This window comes from Trichosurus vulpecula, chromosome 1 (assembly GCF_011100635.1).
Source record: "Trichosurus vulpecula isolate mTriVul1 chromosome 1, mTriVul1.pri, whole genome shotgun sequence".
In the NCBI taxonomy this organism is placed as follows: domain Eukaryota; kingdom Metazoa; phylum Chordata; class Mammalia; order Diprotodontia; family Phalangeridae; genus Trichosurus; species Trichosurus vulpecula.
The window spans coordinates 556184246-556206891 of NC_050573.1; the positions used below are offsets into that span (position 1 = coordinate 556184246).

The 22646-nt window shown below is 36.7% G+C and overlaps 1 protein-coding gene across 1 annotated transcript in view; it reads right to left on the reverse strand.

Annotated features, from left to right (window-relative positions):
• Positions 1–22646, reverse strand: part of SHOC1 (shortage in chiasmata 1) — a 93006-nt gene that overhangs the window by 30651 nt on the left and 39709 nt on the right. Inside the window, exons 11-15 of the mRNA XM_036749339.1 lie at positions 19100–19210; positions 18149–18325; positions 10658–10762; positions 8401–8591; positions 2028–2100 (exon numbers count right to left, since the gene is read on the reverse strand). Coding sequence (XP_036605234.1) covers positions 2028–2100; positions 8401–8591; positions 10658–10762; positions 18149–18325; positions 19100–19210 — 657 coding nt within the window. The remainder of the gene's footprint in view (positions 1–2027; positions 2101–8400; positions 8592–10657; positions 10763–18148; positions 18326–19099; positions 19211–22646) is intronic.

Sequence of the window (22646 nt, forward strand, 5' to 3'; positions counted from 1 at the left end):
CAAGATGGAAGAGATCAGGAAGAAAACATGATACTTAAATTAGTAAAAGCCATCCACTATAAGGAATATTTTCAGAAATGACATCCTACGGTGTGATGTGGAGACACATCACTATGAAAGTAAGATATCTTGCTATATATCAGATACATAGCTCTATATACACACAAATATATATATATATGTATGTGTATACAAAATACACACCTATGTATTATATTACTTCAGCACTTCAGAATCTGTAATTCTGTCATTGTAAGTATCTCTGTGCACCAGTGCAGACTGCAACCCGTATTATTTAGTAGGTAGTCTTCAAGAATTGATATAGCAGCTAGACTGCTGTACTGCACACATGCAGTCCAACCATGGGCCCAACTAAGTCTTTTCAACAGGGTAGATGCTGCCAGAGCTTGTGTTCCACTGCTGTAACTTCTGAGAACCTGGGGCTATTTTCACACCATGAGGAAGCATTAGCATAGACTCTTTACAGTAGAGTCTGTAACTGAGTGTAAGGAAGGACTTCGTGTTTCATTTTCTTTTTAAAGTGGCAAACAGCAAGTGAATATTTTGGAAGGAGTAAGAAATCTTTTAGGGGAAGTGTGAGGAAGGTTGGAAGATGTCATTTATTCGGTAAGAAGTGAAGGTGAAAGATGAGTGGAAGGAATGATGTGTATCCACCTTAAAGACAGCGCGCTAACAACAGATTATGATGTTCAGAGGACTTGGTTTTTGTTTACATGACACAATTGGGAAATCAGACTAGGGGCGAAAGTGAATGCTTGAATTACATTTCAGTAGTTGATTTCAAGACAATAAAGAATAAAATTTTTAAAGAATACTTTTTAAAAGTACCTAAGATATAACCAGTCTAGAGATGTAAACCCAGAAAAGAGAGGGCTTCGAGGAGGATGGCCAGCAGTGTCAAATGCAGTAAGTGTGATGAAGACTGAGAAAGGATAGTAAGATTTGGCAAATGAGAGATCGTTATTAACTGTGAAGGGAGCAGTTTAAGCTGAGGGATGAAATTGGGAGCCAAATTACAAAGACTGAGGAGAGCAGGGGAAGCGCAGGCCATGATTATAGATAGCTTTTTCAACTAGTTTGGCCAAGAGAGGTAATAACAATATAGGATAATAGCTTTAGAAGATGATAGGATCTAGAGAAGGTATTTTAAGGACAGGGGAATCTTGACCTTGTTTGAAGCCAATAGGGAAGAGATCAGGAGATAGGAAGAGTTTGAAAGCAAGAGAAAGAGAGCAAATGATTTAAGGGCAATCCACTGGAGAAAATGAGACAGGCTTGGATAAAGAGGAACAAGAAGTTTCATCATCAGAAACTGGAGAAAAGGAAGAGTGAGTTAGGATGTTAAGGCTTCCTGAGATGCACAGAAGGATATGGTGAATAGACTCAATTTTCACAGTCAAATGAGGTCCTCAGCTGAGAGGCACGCTGTGCCTCAGTTTTTAGCAATAATGTTTCCGTACTAGGTATCCCTCACATGATTGTGCAGATAGCATTTACATATTGGAATTCAATTCTTTCCACTCACCTAACTCAGCATCACTGAACTAAAGTGGGAAGATCCTATTTTACTCAATTCTACTATGAAAAAGGAATGTAACAAGTCTAACAAACACCTCTACAATTGGAGAACATAGTTACTGCATAAATAACGTAACATGCTTCTCTGTATTCTTGAGCTAGTCTTTAATCCAGGATTGACTTCAAATAAAATCCATGTATTGAAATTACAGCTGGGTGGCAGAGTGGATAGAGCACTGGGTCTGGAGTCAGGAAGATCTGAGTTCAAATCCAGCCTCAGACACTTTCTAGCTATGTGACCCCGGGCAAGTTACTTAACCCTGTTTGCCTCCATTTCTTCATCTGTAAAATGAGCCGGAGAAGGCAATGACAAGCCACTCCAGTATCTTTGCCAAGAAAAACCCAAGGGGTCGTGGAGAGTGGGACATGACTGAAATGACTGACCAAAATTATAATTAATTCAATAACAAAGAAAAAGAAATACTGACCTTCTATTTTGCTAAGTTTTTCAATAAGGAAATAATGTTCATTATCTGAGTCCATTCTTGTTATAATTAGCACCTGGTCAAAATGAAAAAAGTTCATCATTTATGTACACGAATGAGAACTCCGTATGAAAGGGCTATGAAAATGACAAATTCCAGCGCAGTGCCCTTATCTTATGTAAGGTATGAATGGCGTTCAATTTGATGCAATCAGCACTTACTGAATGCCTGTTACACCAGGTACTTTGATGATGAGACAAGGACAAAAGCTTTTTCACCACCAGAAGCAACCACCCTGTACCCTCACTGTCCTGGTGAGGACTGTTAACCATATACCAAAGATCTGATCCAAAGAAATGAACAGAATCAGTTTTCCCCTTAACCCAAGGTTTGTCCTAAGAACAAACAGAATGGGCTTCCCCCTTACCAAGGCTTTGTTCAAGAATAAACTGAATGGGGTTCATCTCACCAAAGGTCTGAACAAGGAACAGACATAATCAGGCTGTTCGTGTGCTTCTATTCTCATTAAGCTAGAGAATCACGCATGCATCGGAGTCAGAAAATAATTCCGAACTCAGGACTAAGCAAGCTGAAGGAGACCCATTATACACTTACAGCAATCCCAACTCAGGATGCCTGTATCAACCAAAAATATAATCTCCCTATGTGTTAACCATAATATGAGAAAAGGAATTTTCTTAACAGGACAGATTGTAAATACAATAAGATAAGAGAAGTGTCAAAGTGTCCATTGAAATTATGGTTCCAGGATATCTTTTTCTTCCGTCATTAACATGACATACCATACCATAGCATGTGTCCATAAAATACCAAGATAAGAAAAGTCCCATTACTCAAGATCATGACTAGTTCAAGGTGCCTTGTACTTGGCAGTCAAAAACAGAAGAACATTCCTGGTCAGCTTTATCCCGCCTTGTAGTTGCTGACACAGGAAGGGGCATTTTGGGTTCACTCAGAGAGCAAAGCACGTCTGTTCTATTGGAGCACGCAAGGCATTAGTAAGTTAAGCTCAGAGTGGGCCAGAAATGTCTTTCTCCTGATTGGTCAATATAGGTTTTAGGCCTTTCTTAGGTGATGGGCGGCTACTGACTTAGTTCTAAAACTGATTGGCTGAATTGGGAAGGTTTAATCCAGAGGTTCCCAAACTTATTTGGCCTACTGCCCTGTTTAAAAAAAAAATCAGGCATTTAAAATTTAATAATTTATTGTAAATTTGTGATTTTTTTCCCTTGCATTGAAATTTGATGATGTGATATTGTGTCATGTGACTATGGAGTATCACATTGTGAACAAGTCATTACATGCACATATTCCTGCTGGTGCATGCTGGGCTTCCCGACAACGCACAACATACTTGCCTGCCAAAACTTGCTTGTTAAGACCTGTTGGCAGATGTGACCACTGACCACTTGCATTTTGTGTGTTTATTTGGAAAATAATGTAATCACTAAGGCATTAACTCTGTTATACAACAGAAGAAATGTGTACAAATGGTTTGTCAAAATTTGCTTCTCTTCTCTTCTTTCCTGATGCTTCCAACACCCCCTTATTTTTATTTAATGCCTCCAACTGCACCTGAGGCTACTACTACCCCCCTGGATACTTCCAGCGCCCTCCGGGGGTGGTATCACCCACTTTGGGAACCTCTGGAAAATCAAACAGTTTGATGAACGGAGAAGCAAAGGTATATGAGGGGACAACAACATCTATATTGAAATCTTTATATGTAAAGATAAGGTTTGAGTTGGAGAGGAAGATTGGGCCAAGGTACTGAGCTCTTTGTGAAGGGAGGGTGACCTGGGGGCTGATAGGTAACTATAACTAGGACCTGGCTAGGATGATAAATCTGGATGGAATGAACCTTGAAGGTGAAGTTGCTGAGTGATGGCTCTATCTGTTGCTGTCAATTTTATTTTAGAAGTACTATTTTATTCTTCACCAGAGTATAAAGAAAAACATTAAAAAATATGCCAGCCTATGCTTTAAAAGTTGCAGGGAAAATAAAGTTAGTATGTAGAGTTTCTGGATTGCCTCCACTCACCAATGAGTCTCTCATTTCTTATTTGCAACATTTTGACTGCAACATCAATTTTTCAATTTCTTTGATATCAATATTAATTTCACTTATAAGTAATACATTTATAAATTATCTTTTGCGTATTAGTATTAGATTTTGTGATTAATGTGCTGCAACAAGGATTATTTATGTAATGATTCTACATCTTATTAACTGAATACTATTTTGGTTGACCTGTAACATAGCTTCAGATACTAATATGCATTATATATTTGGAAAGTATGTGGTACAGTGGAGAAGGCATTGGAGTTGTTTTTGGCTCTGGCTCTGCCACTTACCACTTGCGTGATGTTAGGCAAGTCACTGAACCTTTCTGGGTCCTGATTTCTTCATCTGTAAAATGAGGGAGTTTGAACAGATGGCTTCTAAAACCCCCTCCAGCTTTAGATCTATCAGCCCTATGAAACAGCCCCACCGCCCAACTGCCCTTCACATGTAAGGATGTTGCTCTTAATATATTAGGTAGTTTTCCAATTGGTTTGTTGTTGTTGTGTTATGATGTTGATGGCCTTATATTAACTCATTCACATGCATCGAAGAACTTATTTGTAAGAAGACTAGAGAGAATTAAAATGCAGGTGTATCCTTATATAGGTCATGTTTAAAGCTAACTGGCTCATTTAGTGAGCAAGTGGCCTCAATTGTACCATTCTCTAAACAATGTACTAACCAGACACAGAGGTACATTTAATATCGAATACTAGGATCATAGTTTTGGAGCCTGAGGGGACCTCAGAGGTCGTCTATTCTAATTCCTCCATTTTCTTAAATATAAATTCTAAGACATGAACATACTAGGGCTATAAATGTAACCACGTTCTTTACTATAAGACATGCCATTAAAATTGGTCATAAAGTGAACAATAATTTTCACTGAAAGCTCCAGGTCAGTGATTGTCTCATTATCTATGTATCTTCCCCAGAGAAGATCCTCAACAAATTCTGAATAAACGAATGAATCCTAAAATTGAACTTATTACAGAAAAAAAAATTCCCAGTCAAAGGCTGCTGACAACTTTTAGTGAAAAAGAGATTATGCTGATGTCCTGTGACATAATGGCTATCTGGAGGACTGTCAGTATTATGCTTACAATATCTGCATTGCAGTTTACTTGTTCTTTGTACCACTTTCAGCATTCACTCCCTTGTACCTTAAGGGTAATACTACTCACTAGTCAATCAGACAAGGATGTCACATTTAGAGAACTAATAGTTTATATTAATATTTGTAGACAGTATAAAAACTTAGTACCCTCTACTCTTTTCTCTACTACTCTGCCACTACAGAAGAATGATTACAACAAAAATCTGGTCACAAATATATAATATGTGAAAAAAATCTCTGACAACAATATCAGAAAAAACCTGCAGGAGGGGGATGTTTCTTCATGACAGTAGATAAGTACATCTTAACCTGGGGTCCAAGAACTTTAAAAAAATGATAACTACTTTAATATAATTGGTTTCCTTTGTAATCCTATGCATTTTATCTTATTTTCTGAGGAGTCCATAACCTTCACCAGAAATGCCAAAGGAGTCCAAGACACAAGATGAGTTTAAGAGCCCCTGCTCTACAGTCTAAGCCTCCAAACAAGATTTCCAGGGACTTAATTTCTTTAACTGTGAAATGTGAGGTCTGAATTAGATGGTTTTCAACATGACCTTCAGGCCTACCTAACTTTTATGAATTTAAGTTAGATGTTTTTTCACTTTGTTTACAATGCAAGGGTGGAGTTTCTTTTTAAAGTATTTCATGTAAGAAATCATGGCAAAATGTACCTATTTTAAAAATTATGTAAAGCATTTCTTTCTCCAGTAATCGGAATAAATAAATACTAGGGTTGCTATTTTTGGGGAAATTTTTAGTTGGTATTATTTACATATGTAACATCCTTCTCAGAGATTTTTGAATCATCTAAGAAAGATTAAAATAGGTTTAGTTAAACTGGGTTAAATTATGATTATTAAATTGTTTTAATGTGGTGCGTTTTATTGTTTGAAAACTGTCAAGCTATGAATGGTATAAATAGTAAGTATTGGCCAACATAATCTATTAAATATCTCATTCCATTACCATGCCACATAAAGTATATAACTGCATGTATTGTTGTTTCATCTATTTAGCTGCTACTCACAATGGTTAGGATCTGGATGTGCTGGTGTCACTAACGAAATCAATGCAAAGCCAAACAGAGAATTCCACTGAGTACGTGTTCAATATGTTCTTTGATGCTATCTACAGTTGCTATCTTTACCAGTCAGTGAACAGTTAGAAAATGTTCAGCCAAAGAAGATATATTCCATTACTGTAATTCTTATGACAATCTTAGGCAGCGTGAAGGATTTTCCTGGCTGATAAAGAGACTGTCTTCTTCACCGATAGCATTATCCTCACTAGGCAAAGTAGGCCGTGATCAACTACTTCACCTTCTGCATGTGTTTTTAAAGCGTAATTATTTATATTAGTGGCTCTTAGTATTTATAGCCTTTAGAGATAGAAGGTTTCCTAGAAAATTGCCAACATGTTTCGATGCCAGTTTCCATGACTTTGGTTGAATTCTCAGGCATGACTACAAAGAAAAAGTTGGATGAGTGGACCTATCACAAATCTGTTTTGTTTCATAGTACTAGCTAGTGTGAACCAAAGTAGCCTTCAGTAATTTCCCCAGATATAAAATGTACAGAAGTCACCACTGAGATGACCGAGGACGGCTCTTTAATGGAATATAAACAATTAACTCCGTCATTTTGACAAGGATAAAGGATAAAACGTTTGCTGCACTTTTGAAGACGTCTCCTTATGGAAGCTGTCGATATAGTTATTTAGTTGACTCATGAATTGAACCATGACCACTGAACATCTCAGCCACTACCTTGGACTCAGGTCCATAAAAAGGAGCAGAATAAGAAATGCATTTTTGCATGTGACCAATGTAAAACTATATTTCGCTCGACTGTGCTTATGTGATACAAGAATTCTGTAGTTTTTTTTTCTTCAAGGGGTCAGGGGAAGTAGGAGGGAGAAAAAATTAATGTTTTGATAATAATAAAATAATCACATTAACAATATCTGCTAGGACATCTGAGAAATTGAACTGAATTGAATTCTAAACCTGAGAGAGTGACTGCACTAGTGTGTGGATACAGGTCCTTTGGGATCTGTGTAGTTGTACAGCATATTCTCCTTCCTGCTTCTATCTCCTGCCTTCCCAGAAGCCCTTACCTTACGTATAGAACGTAAATCTAATGTAGGGGCAGCTTGGTGGCACAGTGGATACAGTGCCAGCCCTGGAGTCAGGAACACTCATCTTCCTGAGTCCAAATCCAGTCTCACTCACTTACTCACCTACTAGCTGTGTTACCCTGGGCAAATCATTTAACCCTGTTTGCCTCAGTTTCCTTATCTGTAAAATGATTTGGAAAAGAAAATAGCAAATCACTCCAGTACCTTTGCTCACACAGAGCCAAACATGACAGACTGACTAAACAACAATGATGTGAGTCTAATGTAAACTCCTATCAGGTAATCATAAGTGTTGATGTATTTAGGGAAAACGTGTACTTGCAATTTGGGGCTCAGCTGTGTGACTGACATTGGGCAAGTTATTTCATTTGTATTGTCTGGTTCATCCTCTGTAAAACATGGATAATATCAAATTACATGTGTAAGGCACTTGGGTAACCACAACGTGTACAAGTAATTTGAACAACTTCTCATATTAATATGGCAATGTATAAATTAAAAAATGCTTTCCTCATGCTAATCCAATTGAAGTTGTTGGTGCAAGTTTTACTCTCTGCATTTTACAGATGAGAAAACTGAAATTCAGGTTGAGTGTCTTGTTCACGGTCACACAGCTGATACGTGACAATGATGAGGCTTGTACTCCCTTGAATGTTCTGATTCTATTATACAACTCTGTATTCCATATATGGAAGCTAATAAAAATGCTAAGAAGAAAGGTTATTCTTTTTTCATTGTGAATGATGACATTGCCCTAGAATGCAAACCACAGTTTCACTGAGACACTCTGTGCCAAACTGGGAAAATTAAGCCATTAAGCCATGGGAAGAAAATTTCTCATGTGAACAAAGTGACTTCTTCCAGGACTTAAATTTCCTCAGTAGTTCACAACACTACTAAGTAATCTCTTTCCTAATTTAAAAGGTGAATTTAAAATTTATCTTGTAAATTAATTATTTGAACTAAGAAATGTGAGCAGCCAATCCGAATTTGAATTACAATTGCTTAAAGAACATTTTATAGAAGTTATTAACCTTAAATTGTTGTTCTTCCCTGTTGTTCGTTTGTACCAAACGTAATATCTGACCACATAACTCTTGTTCTTTGTGGTTGGTCTCAGGATTTTTCTTCTTGATAAATTGTACGATCTCGAGCTGTCTCCAAATATTCTCCAAACAGGAACCTAACATGCTTTTGTAGACATCTTTTGCTTTCAGTAAATATCCTGTTATAAACCAAAGGAAAAAGAATGATTACGTAAATTTTTTTTTGACAAACCTTGTAGCAAGTAAACAGGAAACTGAGAGGAAAAAAATAACAAAAGTCACTGGATGTTTACTTCAATTTTTGTCATTATTTTTCAGTTTTAAAGGAAACTTGAAAGCAGCGAAGGTATAAAAAGATGTCTCTATTAGGCCATCTTAAAAAAAAATCAAACAAACTAAAACTGAGCCAAGGAAAGAATTATAAGAAGGAATATTCTACTAGGTAAGTTAAGGGGAATATCTAACCTATATGCTTAAACTATTCTTTTGTAATTTTTATAGAATTTATTTGTAGTCATATTGCAACACATCTGTAATACTTAATCTTTCACGTTTTTAAAGAAAAACTGAATTCAGCATCATATATATGAGGGGAAAAAAGTATTACACCTAGGGCCCTGTGGACAACCTTAGGAAAACAACTGAGTAGCAACTCATTATTGGTATCAGCCTAGTAGTACCGACAGTAAATTCAGAATTAATCTGACTGCCTTCTGGAATTATGCTTTCTAATTGATTTTTATTTTATTACTATTATTATTTTTGTGACTAAGTTCCCCTATGTCACTCAGGCTAGACGTACAGTGAGTACTAATGAACACTAATAAACCCAACCCCAATGCTGACTGATACAGAAACTTGAAGGTGCTGTTTCCAACTTGGGTCAATCCGTCCCTCTTTAGGCAGCTTAGCGCTCCACCTTCCCTCCTTGTGGCTCACTGTATTTATGCCCCACTTAGGGCTTTGGGTGAGCTTTATTTGCACTGCAGTTCAAAACTCTGAAACTCAAACAATGCACTAGCTGCAGCCTGGTGTGTGCCACCATCCCTGCCTCTGATTTATTTTTAAAACTTAAGTTATATTTAGAGGCATCCTGGCATCATAATCATTAGATGTGAAGCGAACTAAATTATAAATTATATAACATACCTTATTGTAAATTTACCTTATATGGATTTTATACCTTATTAGAATATATTAACTAAAAAATAAAAACTATCTCTGGGTAAACAGTATAAAGCACAATAAGGTCAGTTTCATAGTCTTGATATTTTAGAGACATTTTTTCTTTGTGTGGTGTGAGATACAAAAACTGGTCTGGCTTTATCAATTCTGTTACGTACACTCTAATGTATGATTAACACAAATGTGGCTAAACAAGATATCATTACTTGGGAAACAGGACACTGCCTATATTTCATGCATCTCCCACCTAAATGAAAAACAGCAAATCAACACAAATTTATGAAACATCTTCAATTGCCTCCTTGTTCTTTCTAAAACATGATACTCCATCTTTCCACTCCGTGGATTTTCACTGTACATACCCCGTGCCTGGAATCCTCTTCTTCCTCATATCTACCTCTTGATGCCTTTGGTGCTTACAGCTAAAATTCTACATTCTACAAGAAGGCTTTCTCAAAACCCCTTAATGTCAGTGCTTTCCTTTTTGTTTATTTCCAATTTATTGTTTATCTTGTGTGTGTGTGTGTGTGTGTGTGTGTGTGCACGCACACACACACACACACATAGTTTGTATGTAGTCATTTGTACGTAGACTTTACTATTAGATTTGTGAACTCCCTGAGAACAAAGACTATGTTTTGCCTTTGTATTTCTAGTACACCTAGTAAATTCTTGTTGGCTCAACTTGCAAGGCAAAATATTAATGTTAACTGTTAAAAGCCAGAATGAGAATTATAAATGTATGTCTCTATATATTCATCTTTGGCTTAGGGACTTTCTTAGGCTTTTTTGTGATTCCAATGATTAGATATAACATTTTTCATTTTAAAATGTTAGCCAATTCAAACAAAATTAAAGAATAACATACAAATATCTGTCTTTAGTAGTTTCAGAAATACGCAAACAAAATACAGATTATATTATGAAAATGTTACAACGTTTTTTGGAAAATACCCATATTTCAATGAAATGAGGACATTTTAAATGACAACTTCTGGGTTAGATGATGTCTTATTTGGATAAGGTAAAACATGAAGAAATGAACTACTTTTCAACTAACCCAATGCTGTATCCAAGGTACACATTAAGAGGAGATCTCGAACTGTTACCAAAAGATGGACCAATGCTGCCTGTTTGAATATTACTTCTCTTTCATCATTTTTACCTAAATAAGAAAAAAATATATTTATATATACTATATGTTAGAACACATACATATACATATGCATATACATATACAGATACTTGAATCTTACATAAATGCTGCTTCTAAAATATTTATTTCCTAATTCTTCCTAAGCCAACTGAAAAATTAAAATGTCAAAGGAGCCTTTGTTGTTTAAAAAAGAGGGCTCTAAAGAGATAAGTGGGGCTTCAGTGGCAAAGGGTTGGGCTAGATCACAGGTTCAGACCAGCTATTGTAGGAATATGGAAACAGTGACTGGAATCTGGAAGTAGAGCCCAGAGTAGATTAAGTGACAAGTGAAAGGCAGACTCCATAGCAGCACACTAGCCACAGCTGGGCTTCAAAGGCAAGGACTGACAGAACTGACTCAGGCACAGAGACAACGGGACTCAGGGGTAGAAAACCCAATTATTAACGGGACTGAAAAAGAAGGAAGAAAGCCAGTTCCGGAGAAACCTAGATGCATCTAGTGAGCACCTGTACTCACCTGATAAAGTTCCTGGACTGGGGATAGACTCGACTCCAGTACCTAGGGTAGGATGGAGCCTATAAGTAGGGATTAAGTTGTCTCTGCCATTAGAGTTAGAGAGCTGAGAGGAGAGGATCCAGATGGACTATTATATTTAAGTAGCGCTTGGACCTGTGTTTAGTATGATAATTACTACCGTGCTCTATAATTCTACAAGCCTTCAAAAACTCAGTCTGTACTAAAATAATCCCAAATCTGTGAGCAGTAGAAATCATATTACATTATATTAATAGGCAATGTTTTGCTTTTGCTGCAGTCTTCTTTCTTTTCATAAAGAGTAGTCTTCTGATAGTTAGGATTTTCTATTTTCTTTGATATTTCAATGGCTTTTTTTTAAAAAAGCTATATTGTGAGCAAAGGAAAGATCAAAGAAGGCCCATGTCTCAGAATTAGAAGAGAGGTTGATAATAACAGATGACGGTGAGAAAACAATAACTCAGACGTTTAATTTTGTTCTTTTTCTTCTGTTCCAAGGAGAATGATCTCTTGATTAGAAAGGACAGAACAGAAATGGTCAACGCAGTGGGAAACTCAAGATAAGTGAGATAATAAAAGGATTTAGTTGCTCTTAATATATTTAAGTAAGAAGATCTGGGTTAATTACAGTGCTTAAATAAACCCTTCGAGATGTAACTGCTGAGCTTTTATTGCTCTTTGAATGTAGAGCATAAGAGAGGGGTCTTAGGACTGTTGTTTCAATCCTCAAAAATGGGAACAGGGTGGAGTCTATAAACTCTAGCTCATGAGCTAAACTTTTATTCTTGGTAAAATTATAGATATATTCTGTTTAAAAATCTTATTTTTATTGATTTTTTTTCTTTTTTTTGGAGGGGGGAAGGCAGGGCAATTGGGGTTAAGTGACTTGCCCAAGGTCACACAGCTGGTAAGTGGGTATCTGAGGCCGGATTTGAACTCAGGTCCTCCTGACTCCAGGGCCGGTGCTCTACTCACTGTGCCACCTAGCTGCCCTATTTTTATTGATTTTTTTCATCATCTTTACTTCTGAATATATACTTCCCACCTTCTCTCCCCAGAAATTCATCGCTTGTAAGAAAAATTTAGAAAGAGAAAAAAGCAATTCAGCAAAAGCAAGTAACATATGAATTCTGTCTCAAGCATATGTATGCAATATTCCATAGTCATAGTCTCTCACCTCTCAAAAGAAAAGAGGAAGATACATTTTCTCAACCTTTCTCCAAAGGCCATTCTTAGATACTACTATTACATAACATTCAGTTTTAGTTTTTGATTCTTTTTACATCGTTATAGTCATTAGGTATATTGTGCTTCTGGCTGCTTATTTCACTCTGCATAAGTTCATACCTCTTTCCAGGCTGTTTGAAAATTTTAATATTCATGGTTTCTTACAGCACAGTAATATTCAGTTACACACGTCTCCCAATTTGATTAGCCAATCTTCAATTGATGGGCATCTACTTTGTTTATAATTCTTTGTTATCAGAAAAAGTGCTGCTATACATGTTTTATACACATACATGTGTCTATATACACATATACTTGTATAAGTATGTGTATGTATGCATAAATATAAATATATATGTATATGTATAATATACACACACATGCACACATATACACACTCATACCTCTCACTTTCATTTCAATCTTTAACCTCCTTGGGGCATTGGCATTTCTAGGTCAAAGACAGACATTTTACCAACTTTTTAAAAATGTGATTTCAAACTGCTTTCCAAAATATTTGGACCACAACTCTGACAATGGCAAGTCATTATGCCAGTTACCTCATAGTACCTCCAACACTATTTCCAACTTTTTTCATCTTTGCTGATTTGCTGAATATGAGGTAAAACCTCAAAGTTGTTTCGATTTGCCCTTCTCTTATTATTAGTGATTTGGGGAAATTTAAAATAGCTGCTAATAATTTACAATCCTTTTGAGAACTGTTTGTTTACATCTTTTAACCACTCAGCAACTAGGGGAATGAATCTTGGTCTTGTATATCACCACGAATTATAATAATAATAATAGCTAACATTTACATAGTGCTTACTATGTGCCAGTGCTAAGAGCTTAACAGATATCTCATTTGATCCTAACAACCTTGGGAAGTAGGTGCTATTATTATCCCTATTTTACTGATGAGGAAACTGAGGCAAACAGAAGTTAAGTAATTTGCCCAGAGTCACACTAGTAATTGTCTAAGGTTGGATTTGAACTCAAGTCCTCCTGACTCCAGGCCTTAGGGTGCTCTATCCTGTACCAGCTGGGTATCAGACTCATAAAAGATATTTGATGCAAAGATTTATTTTCCCAATTCACATTTTTCTTTTTATCCTTGCTGCACTGATTTTGTTTGTGCAAAAGCTCTTCAATTTCATATGACTAAAAATGGAATTATCCATTGCATCTTCTGCAATTTTCTCTAATCCTTGATTGCTTAAGAATCTTCCTCTTAGCCATAACTGTGATATGTGATTTCATTCTCTAATTTAAAAAAAAATTAAATTTTTTAAAATTGTGAGAGCCTTTATACTCAAGTGGTATATATGTTTTTGAACTTGTAGTAGGTATAATTAGGAGAGGTGAGCCCTTCCCCCCCCCCAATTTGCTGGACTGAGACACCTCCCAAGGATCTAGGTCTGCATGCTCAGGCTCCATGAGGCTGGACATATGCTCTGGCTCACACTTTGGGATGCTGAAAAAGCCTCTTTTTGGGTGCCATGGTTGGTGTGGGGGAAAACTTGTGTTAAAGATGACTGATGACTGAACCAGTTAAAACCACCCACTTAGGCTATAAAAGGAGAGGATAAAGGCTCTGTCTCTCCCTCTGTCTTCTTTAATTCTGAAGATATTGTTTGGTACTCTCCCTTGGATTTCTCTTTCCCAACTCCAATGACCACTGGTGTCTATGAGCATGTGGCAAGAAGAATGTGTGCATGCCCTGCCAAGTCTGGGATTGCATTTTAAGTCCTTGACTGCATTTTTTATATGTTTATCCTATGAGTGCAGGTCACTGAGACAGAAGGTTCTAGGCTTGGCTGCTACCTCATGAGTGTGAGTTCTGGAGCCCTCGAGTCAGTGCTGGTTGCCTAGCAAGAGATGCTTCCTATAACTACACTGTTTTTCAGAGGAGAAGATATACTTCCACCAGGGGGATGATACAGCTGGAAAGACTAAGAAAGCCCAAGTTATGCCCTAGCTTGCCTGGAGTGTTGGACTTGTGAGCTGCACAGATAGTGCAGGTCAGAGATAAAAGTGAAATATCATTTAGTAGCTCCAAATGCCTTTATTTTTCAGAGGATATAATAAGTGATCAGCTACTGTTTCATGTTTTAGGTATTTGTTAGAGTGTGTTTATGAGTTTTTGGAGTTTTAGATATTTCTTCATTGGCAGAATAAATATGGCAGCTACATGGCTCAGTGGATAGAGGACTGGGCCTGGAGTCAGAAATATCTGAATTCAAATACAGCCTCAGACACTTACTAGCTGTGTGACCCTAGGCAAGTCATTTACTTAACCTCTGTTTGCCTTAATCCACTGGAGAAGGAAACAGCAAACCACTCTGGTATCTTTGCCAAAAAACTCCTATATGGAGTCATGAAGAGTCAGACACGACTGAACAGTACGAAGAAATATACAGCCATCTTCTATCTACTCTGTACACCAAGTACCTTTTCTAGATGGAATCTTTGTTAATCTTTTTAGGGGAGGCCTCAGGGATGAGGCATGTTTAAGAGCTTTTCCCCAGAACTCTAGTGTTGGGAGATAAAGAGCCATAAAGTATGAGAAAACACTGACTCCTCTCTTTGGGATCAGTCCTTCCCCAGGATTGAACTCAGTCTGTGTAAATCCTTAGTAGGCAAAGTTACTCATGGGAATGGGTCTCCCCAGGATCACAGGTGACAAGTATGGTACAAGACTCGATCTAAAACAAATTTTTGCCAAAATGCTTTCCAAATTCTCTAGTAATTTTGTAAAATAGGGAGTTCATCCCAAGTAGATTATGGTCTTGGGCTTTTTTTGTTTCTTTGTTTTTTAGTGTTTTTGAGTGAATCTCTTCTTTGAGTTTTGGAATTTCTATATTGGTTTTTAATTGGGATTTATCTTTTAGATCAATGAAATGGGGAAGAACTCATGACCAAACAAGGGATAGAGAAGATCACAAGAAGTAGAAGTGGACAATTTTGATTACATAAATTTAAAAAGGTTTGGATAAACAAAATCAGTGCAACTTACATTAGAAAGAAAACAGTTAGTTGGGAAAAATCTTTGTAGCAAATTTTTCTGATGCAGGTCTCATGTCAAAGATATACAAGGAACTGATGGAAATTTATAAGAATAAGAGCCATCCTCCAAATATTTAATGCTCAAAGGATATTAAAAACAATCTCAAAGGAAGAAATCCAAGCTACCTGTAGCTATATGGAAAAAAGGTTCCAAATCACTAGTAATTAAAGATGCAAATTAAATTACCCCTAAGGTCCTATCTCACATTCATTGGATTGGGAAAATTGGCAAAAAGGGAAAATAACAAATGTTGGAGAGGGTATGGGAAAACTGGTACATTAATGTGCTGTTGATAAAACTGGGAGTTGGCCCATCTTTCTGGAAGATAATTTGGAACTATGTCAAAATAGAACTATACCCCAAAGAGAGAGGACAAGGATTCATATACACAAAAATATTTATAGCAACTCTTTCTGTATTGACAAAGAATGGGAAACTATAGGAATGCCCGTCAAAGTACAAAGTATTGTATGTGAACATAATAGAATATTATTGTGCTGCAAAAAATTATGATGGGGATGGTTTTAGAGAAACTTTGGAATGCTTTTATGAACTGATACAGAATGAAGTGAGCAGAACCATGAGGGAAATTTGTGCAATAACAACAACGTGAAAAAGAGTAACAGACTCTGATCAATGCAGTGATCGACTGTGCTTCCGGAGGATGAATGCTAAAGTCTGCTACCTGCCTCCTGACATACAGGGGAGGATTTAATATGTAGAAAAAGACATATTTTTTGGACATGGATAATGTGAGATTTTGTTTTGCTTAACTTTGCATATTTGTAACATGGGTTTTGTTTTTCTTTTTTCAGTGGAAGAGGAGTGAAGGGAAATAAATGTCGTTAATGAAAAAATAAATTTTAATTCACAAAATAAAAGAGGCTTAAAAAAGCATTTACTAAACATTTACTGTGTGCCATGCACTGCACTAAATGTGAAGGACATATAGAAAAATCGAGTCTCTACTCTCAAACCACTCATACACTTACTGGGAGAAGCAACACATAAAACAAAGTTCTGCTATGTGGGGAATGGAAAGTGCTGGAAGTTCTAAGAAAGCAGCAACGGAGTAGATGGATGATACGGGCTTAGATTAAATCAGTCGATCAAATAACAGTATAGGGCTTTGCAGGGCCTAGCAGCAGGATAGATGGTAAAGCCTGGAGGAACTTAATATGTAATGGCAGGACAGATATTCCTTTATCTCACCAGAAGGAATAAAGTTGATGACTCCCATTTCATCCAAGTTGTGGGAATAGTTAAACATCTCAGATGGTTTCTGAATGGCTGTGACTGTTGAAGGGGGAAGGCAAAGACTCAAGAAACTCCCCAGTAACAGGTTCTAGAATGACCTGTGGCAAGGCAGAGGTGGGAAGCAAGGGGAGAAGGTACCCTTAGGGGTCTTATCTCCCACTTGTTCTGATGTTTCCAATACGGGAGAAATATGATTAAACAAAAATGTGAAAAACACTTTGATGACTGCTTCCTCTTCTAAATATTTGCTAACTATTTCTTTAATAATACATTCTAGAACGTAGAAGGGAGTAGAAACTACCATCAAGCTCATTAGCTGAAAATCTATGCACTCCACTGTCTTTTTGGAAAATCCGGACATTTTCCTAGTTTTGGTAATGCAGGCCCCTCCTGTTCTCCTGATGCTTCAAAGATTGCTAAGTAATAGCAATGACTATCTCAGTGGTCACATCCACCAGTTCTTTTAGTGTCACAGAATGTTGTCTGTCTCGACCTGGTGACTTGAATATGTCTAGGGCAGACAGTTCTCTTCCTATTGTCTTGTGAACATGGGATTTCAGCTCCCTGTTAGCTATTTTTCTTCCACCCTTTCCAGTTCAAAGGTTATTCTCCTTAGTCAAAAGAAAAAAGAAGCAAAGTTGAGAGTTGAGTGGTTTTACCTTCTCTTCATTCTGCAGCCTGGTGGATGGCTGATGCTCTAGAATCACTAGGCTTAATCAGGATGGTACCTTCATGAACAACTATAGGTAATAAATGCAATACTTTTCTAAAAAAGATATTTTGCTAATTCTGTGTGATAAAGGATGCACATGTGCATGTGCACACACACACACACACACACACACACACACACTCTCCCCTGAAGGGACTCTATAAATATTAGTTATCCTTTATGTATATACATACATACATACAATCAGAGGAGCACAGATTTAGATTTAGAAGAGATCTATAAGGTTATCTAGTCTAATACCTTCATCTTACAGAAATGGTTACTGAGGCCCAAAGAGGTCAAGGTACTTGCCCCAGATCCCGAAGATAGGTAAATGGCAGAACTGGGATTAGAATCCAGTTCCTCTGACTCCAAATCCAGTATTCTCTGGCATATATCTTACCAAACTACCATGTCTTCTATCTAAGGATTGGCCTAGAATTTTAGGTTGGCTACCAGTGGTGGATTTTTCAGCTCTAAAAATTTATGAAACATTGAGGTTATTGGTAGATAAAGTAACCTTACTAATGTATATATACTGTATATATAAGCATCTATCTATATATTCGAAGGAATATAGCTTATACTTTCACTCACCTTGAAGAAAAATGTCATTTAGTATTTTTTCTTGCTGCTTTAAGAAAAATCTAGTTTGGTCAAAGCCAAGAGTGGCAAATTTCCAGTTTGATATAGGAAGACTACCATGGCAAGCAAGCTCTTTCAATAAAGGAGTAGCTACTGCTTCTAAGAGACTGTAAGCCTGGCACTGGCTATCTGCCAAAAAACAAAAGTGGCAAAGTCAGAGTTGGTACTTGTTAGATAGATGCTAGTGTCTTGTTGATCAATTAAAAAACAATATTACTTTTTTAAAAACCCATCAAGATACTATCAATATGCTTGTGCTTGAAACCTTAATTTTCTCTAGGCAAGCAATCATGAGAGCCCTCACGGGACCACGAGAGACTTCTTTCATGAGAAGTATATTTTCTACAATAATTCAGAATTATGAAGGAAAAACCCTGTAACCTAAATTATAGATAGGTTTACAAAAGAGCAATTATCATGTTCTTAGAATGCATTTACTATCTAATTCCACATAGCACTGTACAAAGATTATTATATAGTCCTATTATTTGCCTTCTCTTGAATATTTAAAATCTAAGATGGACACTTTGACATGTACAACAGAATAATAATCTTAATCTGATACGTGAACCAATAGTAAATTATTTTAACCAAACACAAATCAAGGTAAAAGACAAGACAGAATAGCCAAGGAAATTTCATTTCCAAAATTAGCAAACTAATGGTTTCATTTTCTCAGACAAATGTAGGAATTTGTTTAAATGATAGGAAAGAGAAGAGTTGGTGGGATGGGGCATTCCAGGCATAAAGCCCAACTGGAGAGACCTTGAAGGTGCTGATAGTGGATGATGAAAGGGACTTTGACCAAATGGAGAAAAGTGGCAGACATGATAAACAAAGGTAGCCTTGGCCATCCCAGTGAAGCACTTTAAAGTTCAATGAACTGTAAAATTTATAACACACCAGTTGCTTGAATTTCAATGACATTATTTATCTCTTTTTCTTGATTTTTCTCAGGTGACAGCTCTTTACAAACAGTAGGATTCTCTTCTTCAAGAGTCAGAGTACATTCCTCTTTTCTTTGTATTCTGGATTCTAAAACACAGTAAATTTGTATGTTGTTCAGGAAAAACTCATGTTATACATAAATCACTTAAATAAGCAATACTTTTTATCAAAAGATTATAACCTTTCCAAGATCACTAAAATTCATGAATATTAAATTCAACTCAATGAGTATTTCTTGAGCAGTAATGAAGTAAAACTCAAATGTCTCATTATGGAGTTGGGGTGGCCAATGCTTAAGAGCTAGGCCAGCAAAGCTCAAGCCCTGATAGGTTCAACTATGCTGGAAATACTTCTCTCATTGTGATCATTGTGATAGATTATGTTTGCTTTCTGGAGTCCAGTCTAGCTGACAATGGAGAGGCTCATCACTAGCAGGCTAGACGATTAGTGAAGAGTCCTTTGCTCACAGAGGGGAGGAGGGAATGGCATTTATATAGTACTTATTATGTGCAATCACTGCGCTAAACACTTTACAAATATTCTCATTGGATCCTCACAAAAACCCTGGGAGGGAGGTGCTATTATCATCCTCATGAGAAAACTGAGGCAAACAGAGGTTAAGTCACATAGCTAGTAAATATCTAAGGTCAGATTCGGACTTAGATCATCCTGACTCTAGGCCCAATGCTCTAGACACTATACCTTTCATAGCAACCCACGAAACAAAGACAAAGATAAACTAGTTTTCAGCCTCAGTAGTTCCTATTTGCTTCTGTGGCAATGGTAAAAACAATGACCAGAAGAGAGGGCAGAGACTATATAAATACCCATTTGTTAGACTATAGAAATACTACATTGCTCTAAATGTGAGCTCTTTGTCCAGTGAACGGACATATTACTAGAGGAAGTGAATCATACTGAGGCTGATTTTCTCACTGTAAATTAAATTAGAGGACAAAATGAAATTGCTCACAGGTTTTCCTTGGAGAAGCAAATAAAGCCCTTGATTTTATCATGCACCCAAAGGCAATAAGAACCATCATTTCATGGGATAATTATACACACTGCCTTGTTACTTTCATGATAAGCACTTGCAAACACACTATCATGAAGATAATTTTAGCTTATGTACCAATGTCTGTTGCAGGGGATAAAGAGGTCAGTGAAATCAACATATCTCCTTTGGCACACAATAGCGGCAAGGCAGATAGAGCTGGATCTGGAATTAGAAGAGTCAGGTCATGCAGAATAAAAGGGCATGGCTGATGAATTATGTTGTTCCTCAATGAAGGAAGTGAACTAACTAGATCACAGATACACTTAAGTATCAAAGTAAAATGTAGTGGGAAAAGCACCGATTGCCCTAGGAGCCGGAATATCTGACTTCTAGCTCTAGCTTTGGAAATAATTAGCTATGGGATATTAAGCAAGTAATCTCTGTGAGCCTCAGTTCTTTCATCTTTAAGATGGGAGACTGAACTGAATGTTTGCTAAGATTCATTATATTTCTATAATAGGGAGGCAGCATCATACATTGGAAAGAGCTCTGAGTCTGGAAATAGAAGCTGGGTTCAAATCTTGTCTCTGATATTTAATATTTATATGACCATGCATTTAAGCTCTCCTGGGCATCTATTTACTCACATGTCAAAGAAGAGAGTTGGACTAGATGGCCTCTACTATCACTTTTAGATCTATGATCCATATTTTACCCACAGTGTTTCTAGCTATGGTAGATACAATGAGGGGTAGTTCAAAAGAAATTTAAGTGATGAAAAACTAATTTTTGGCACTGTTGAAATGAAAACATTTTTGGCTAAAAGTGTTACATTTAACAGTATTTATCATTTTAAAAGTATATTCATTAGTAATGAAATATTTAATTAAAAACAGAACTATGTAACTTATCCTATAATGAATATTTCAGTTTTACGTATGTATATTCTCAAAAACAAATTTCATCAAGTTTATTTTTGGGTGTATAATTAGCATTCTCCATAAAAGTAATTATCTCAGGGACAACATTTAATAGGAAAATTGGCTAGATCTAAAATAACTGTTTTATCTAATTTATGGGTGCAATTCCTCTTATAATCACTAGATGGTAATGTAATCTCTAAATAGTGATGTTCTACTTTAAGAAGCTTAGAAAGATACTGTCATCTGTAGAAGTTTTGATTTATATAGCTTTTGCATATACATACATATACACATACATACATACATATATACAGACATACATACATATCCTTCTGTTTGCCATTTAAAACCCCCTCATAACACTGGCCCCAACCTACTTTTTCAGCTTTACATTATTCACATCCACACACACTGTGGTCCAGACAAAGTTACTTTGCTGTTTCTCACACAAAGTACTCCATGTCTCATCTTCATGCCTTTGTACGGGCTGTCCCTGATGCCTAAAATTCATTCCTTCTTTATCTCTGTCTCTGAGAATCCTTTGTTTCTTCAAGACTGCTAAAGCACCACTTTCTACACTGAGGCTTTCCTGACTGCCCCAGGTGCTACTAGCACCAAATCACTTGTAATATATGGACATGCTGTATTCCCTGGCTGAGCTGTAAACTCCTTAAGGATAGGGACAGTTTTCACTTTTGTCTTTATCTTTAACTGCTTAGCAGAATGCCTGGCACCAAGTAAGTGATTAAAAAATGCTCGTTGATTTATTGCTAACAATAAAGCATAATTATAACAGTAAAAAATGCCCTATTTATTATGTCACTAATGAGCTTAAAGTGTTAAACTTAACACTTTCTATAAACTATTAGTTTATACTAAATTGAGGTATTTTATTGTTGGTATACTCCTACTAACACTTTGTTAACTCTGATGCTGACATTTTTATATTCATTTGTGCTGTTCTACATCCAGGGTTAGCACTCCCTAATACATCTGTCAGGAAGGGATGAGCTGTCAATCTCCGGGCGATGCTCACTTTTTGGTCACACACACCACTGTGTCATCATTCTTGCCACTTTCTCCTATCCTATTGTTTTTCCTCGTTGTGTGCTCCCTGGATATGCAACAAATATATTCTGAATTGAATAAATCCGTGCCGTTGGAGTTGTAACGTAACATCAAACTAGGGTTATTAATTTCCTCTACAATACCTCCTATTTATCAGTGCTGAACCAATGCTAGCTGATACCACCCAAAGCCTATTGAGCACTCATTATATTTAAGGCATTATGAGTCAAGGCAAGGAGCAGGAATGCCCACATGCTGTGTACAAGGTATAGTTAGTAGTTCTTCGGCCTGGAGTATTGTTTAATAGCTAATGATAACTAGCTTCATTTTATTTTTTAAAATATAGAACTTTAAAGTTTGCAAAGCATTTTGTGTTTTGTTATACATATATACATATACATATATATGTTCCCATCTCTGTGCTTCCTATTAATAAGCAGGCAGCAGACAAAATTACCTCTTAGCAAAGGCATTTACTAAGATGGCATGGTCAGAACAGTTGCTGCAACATGTT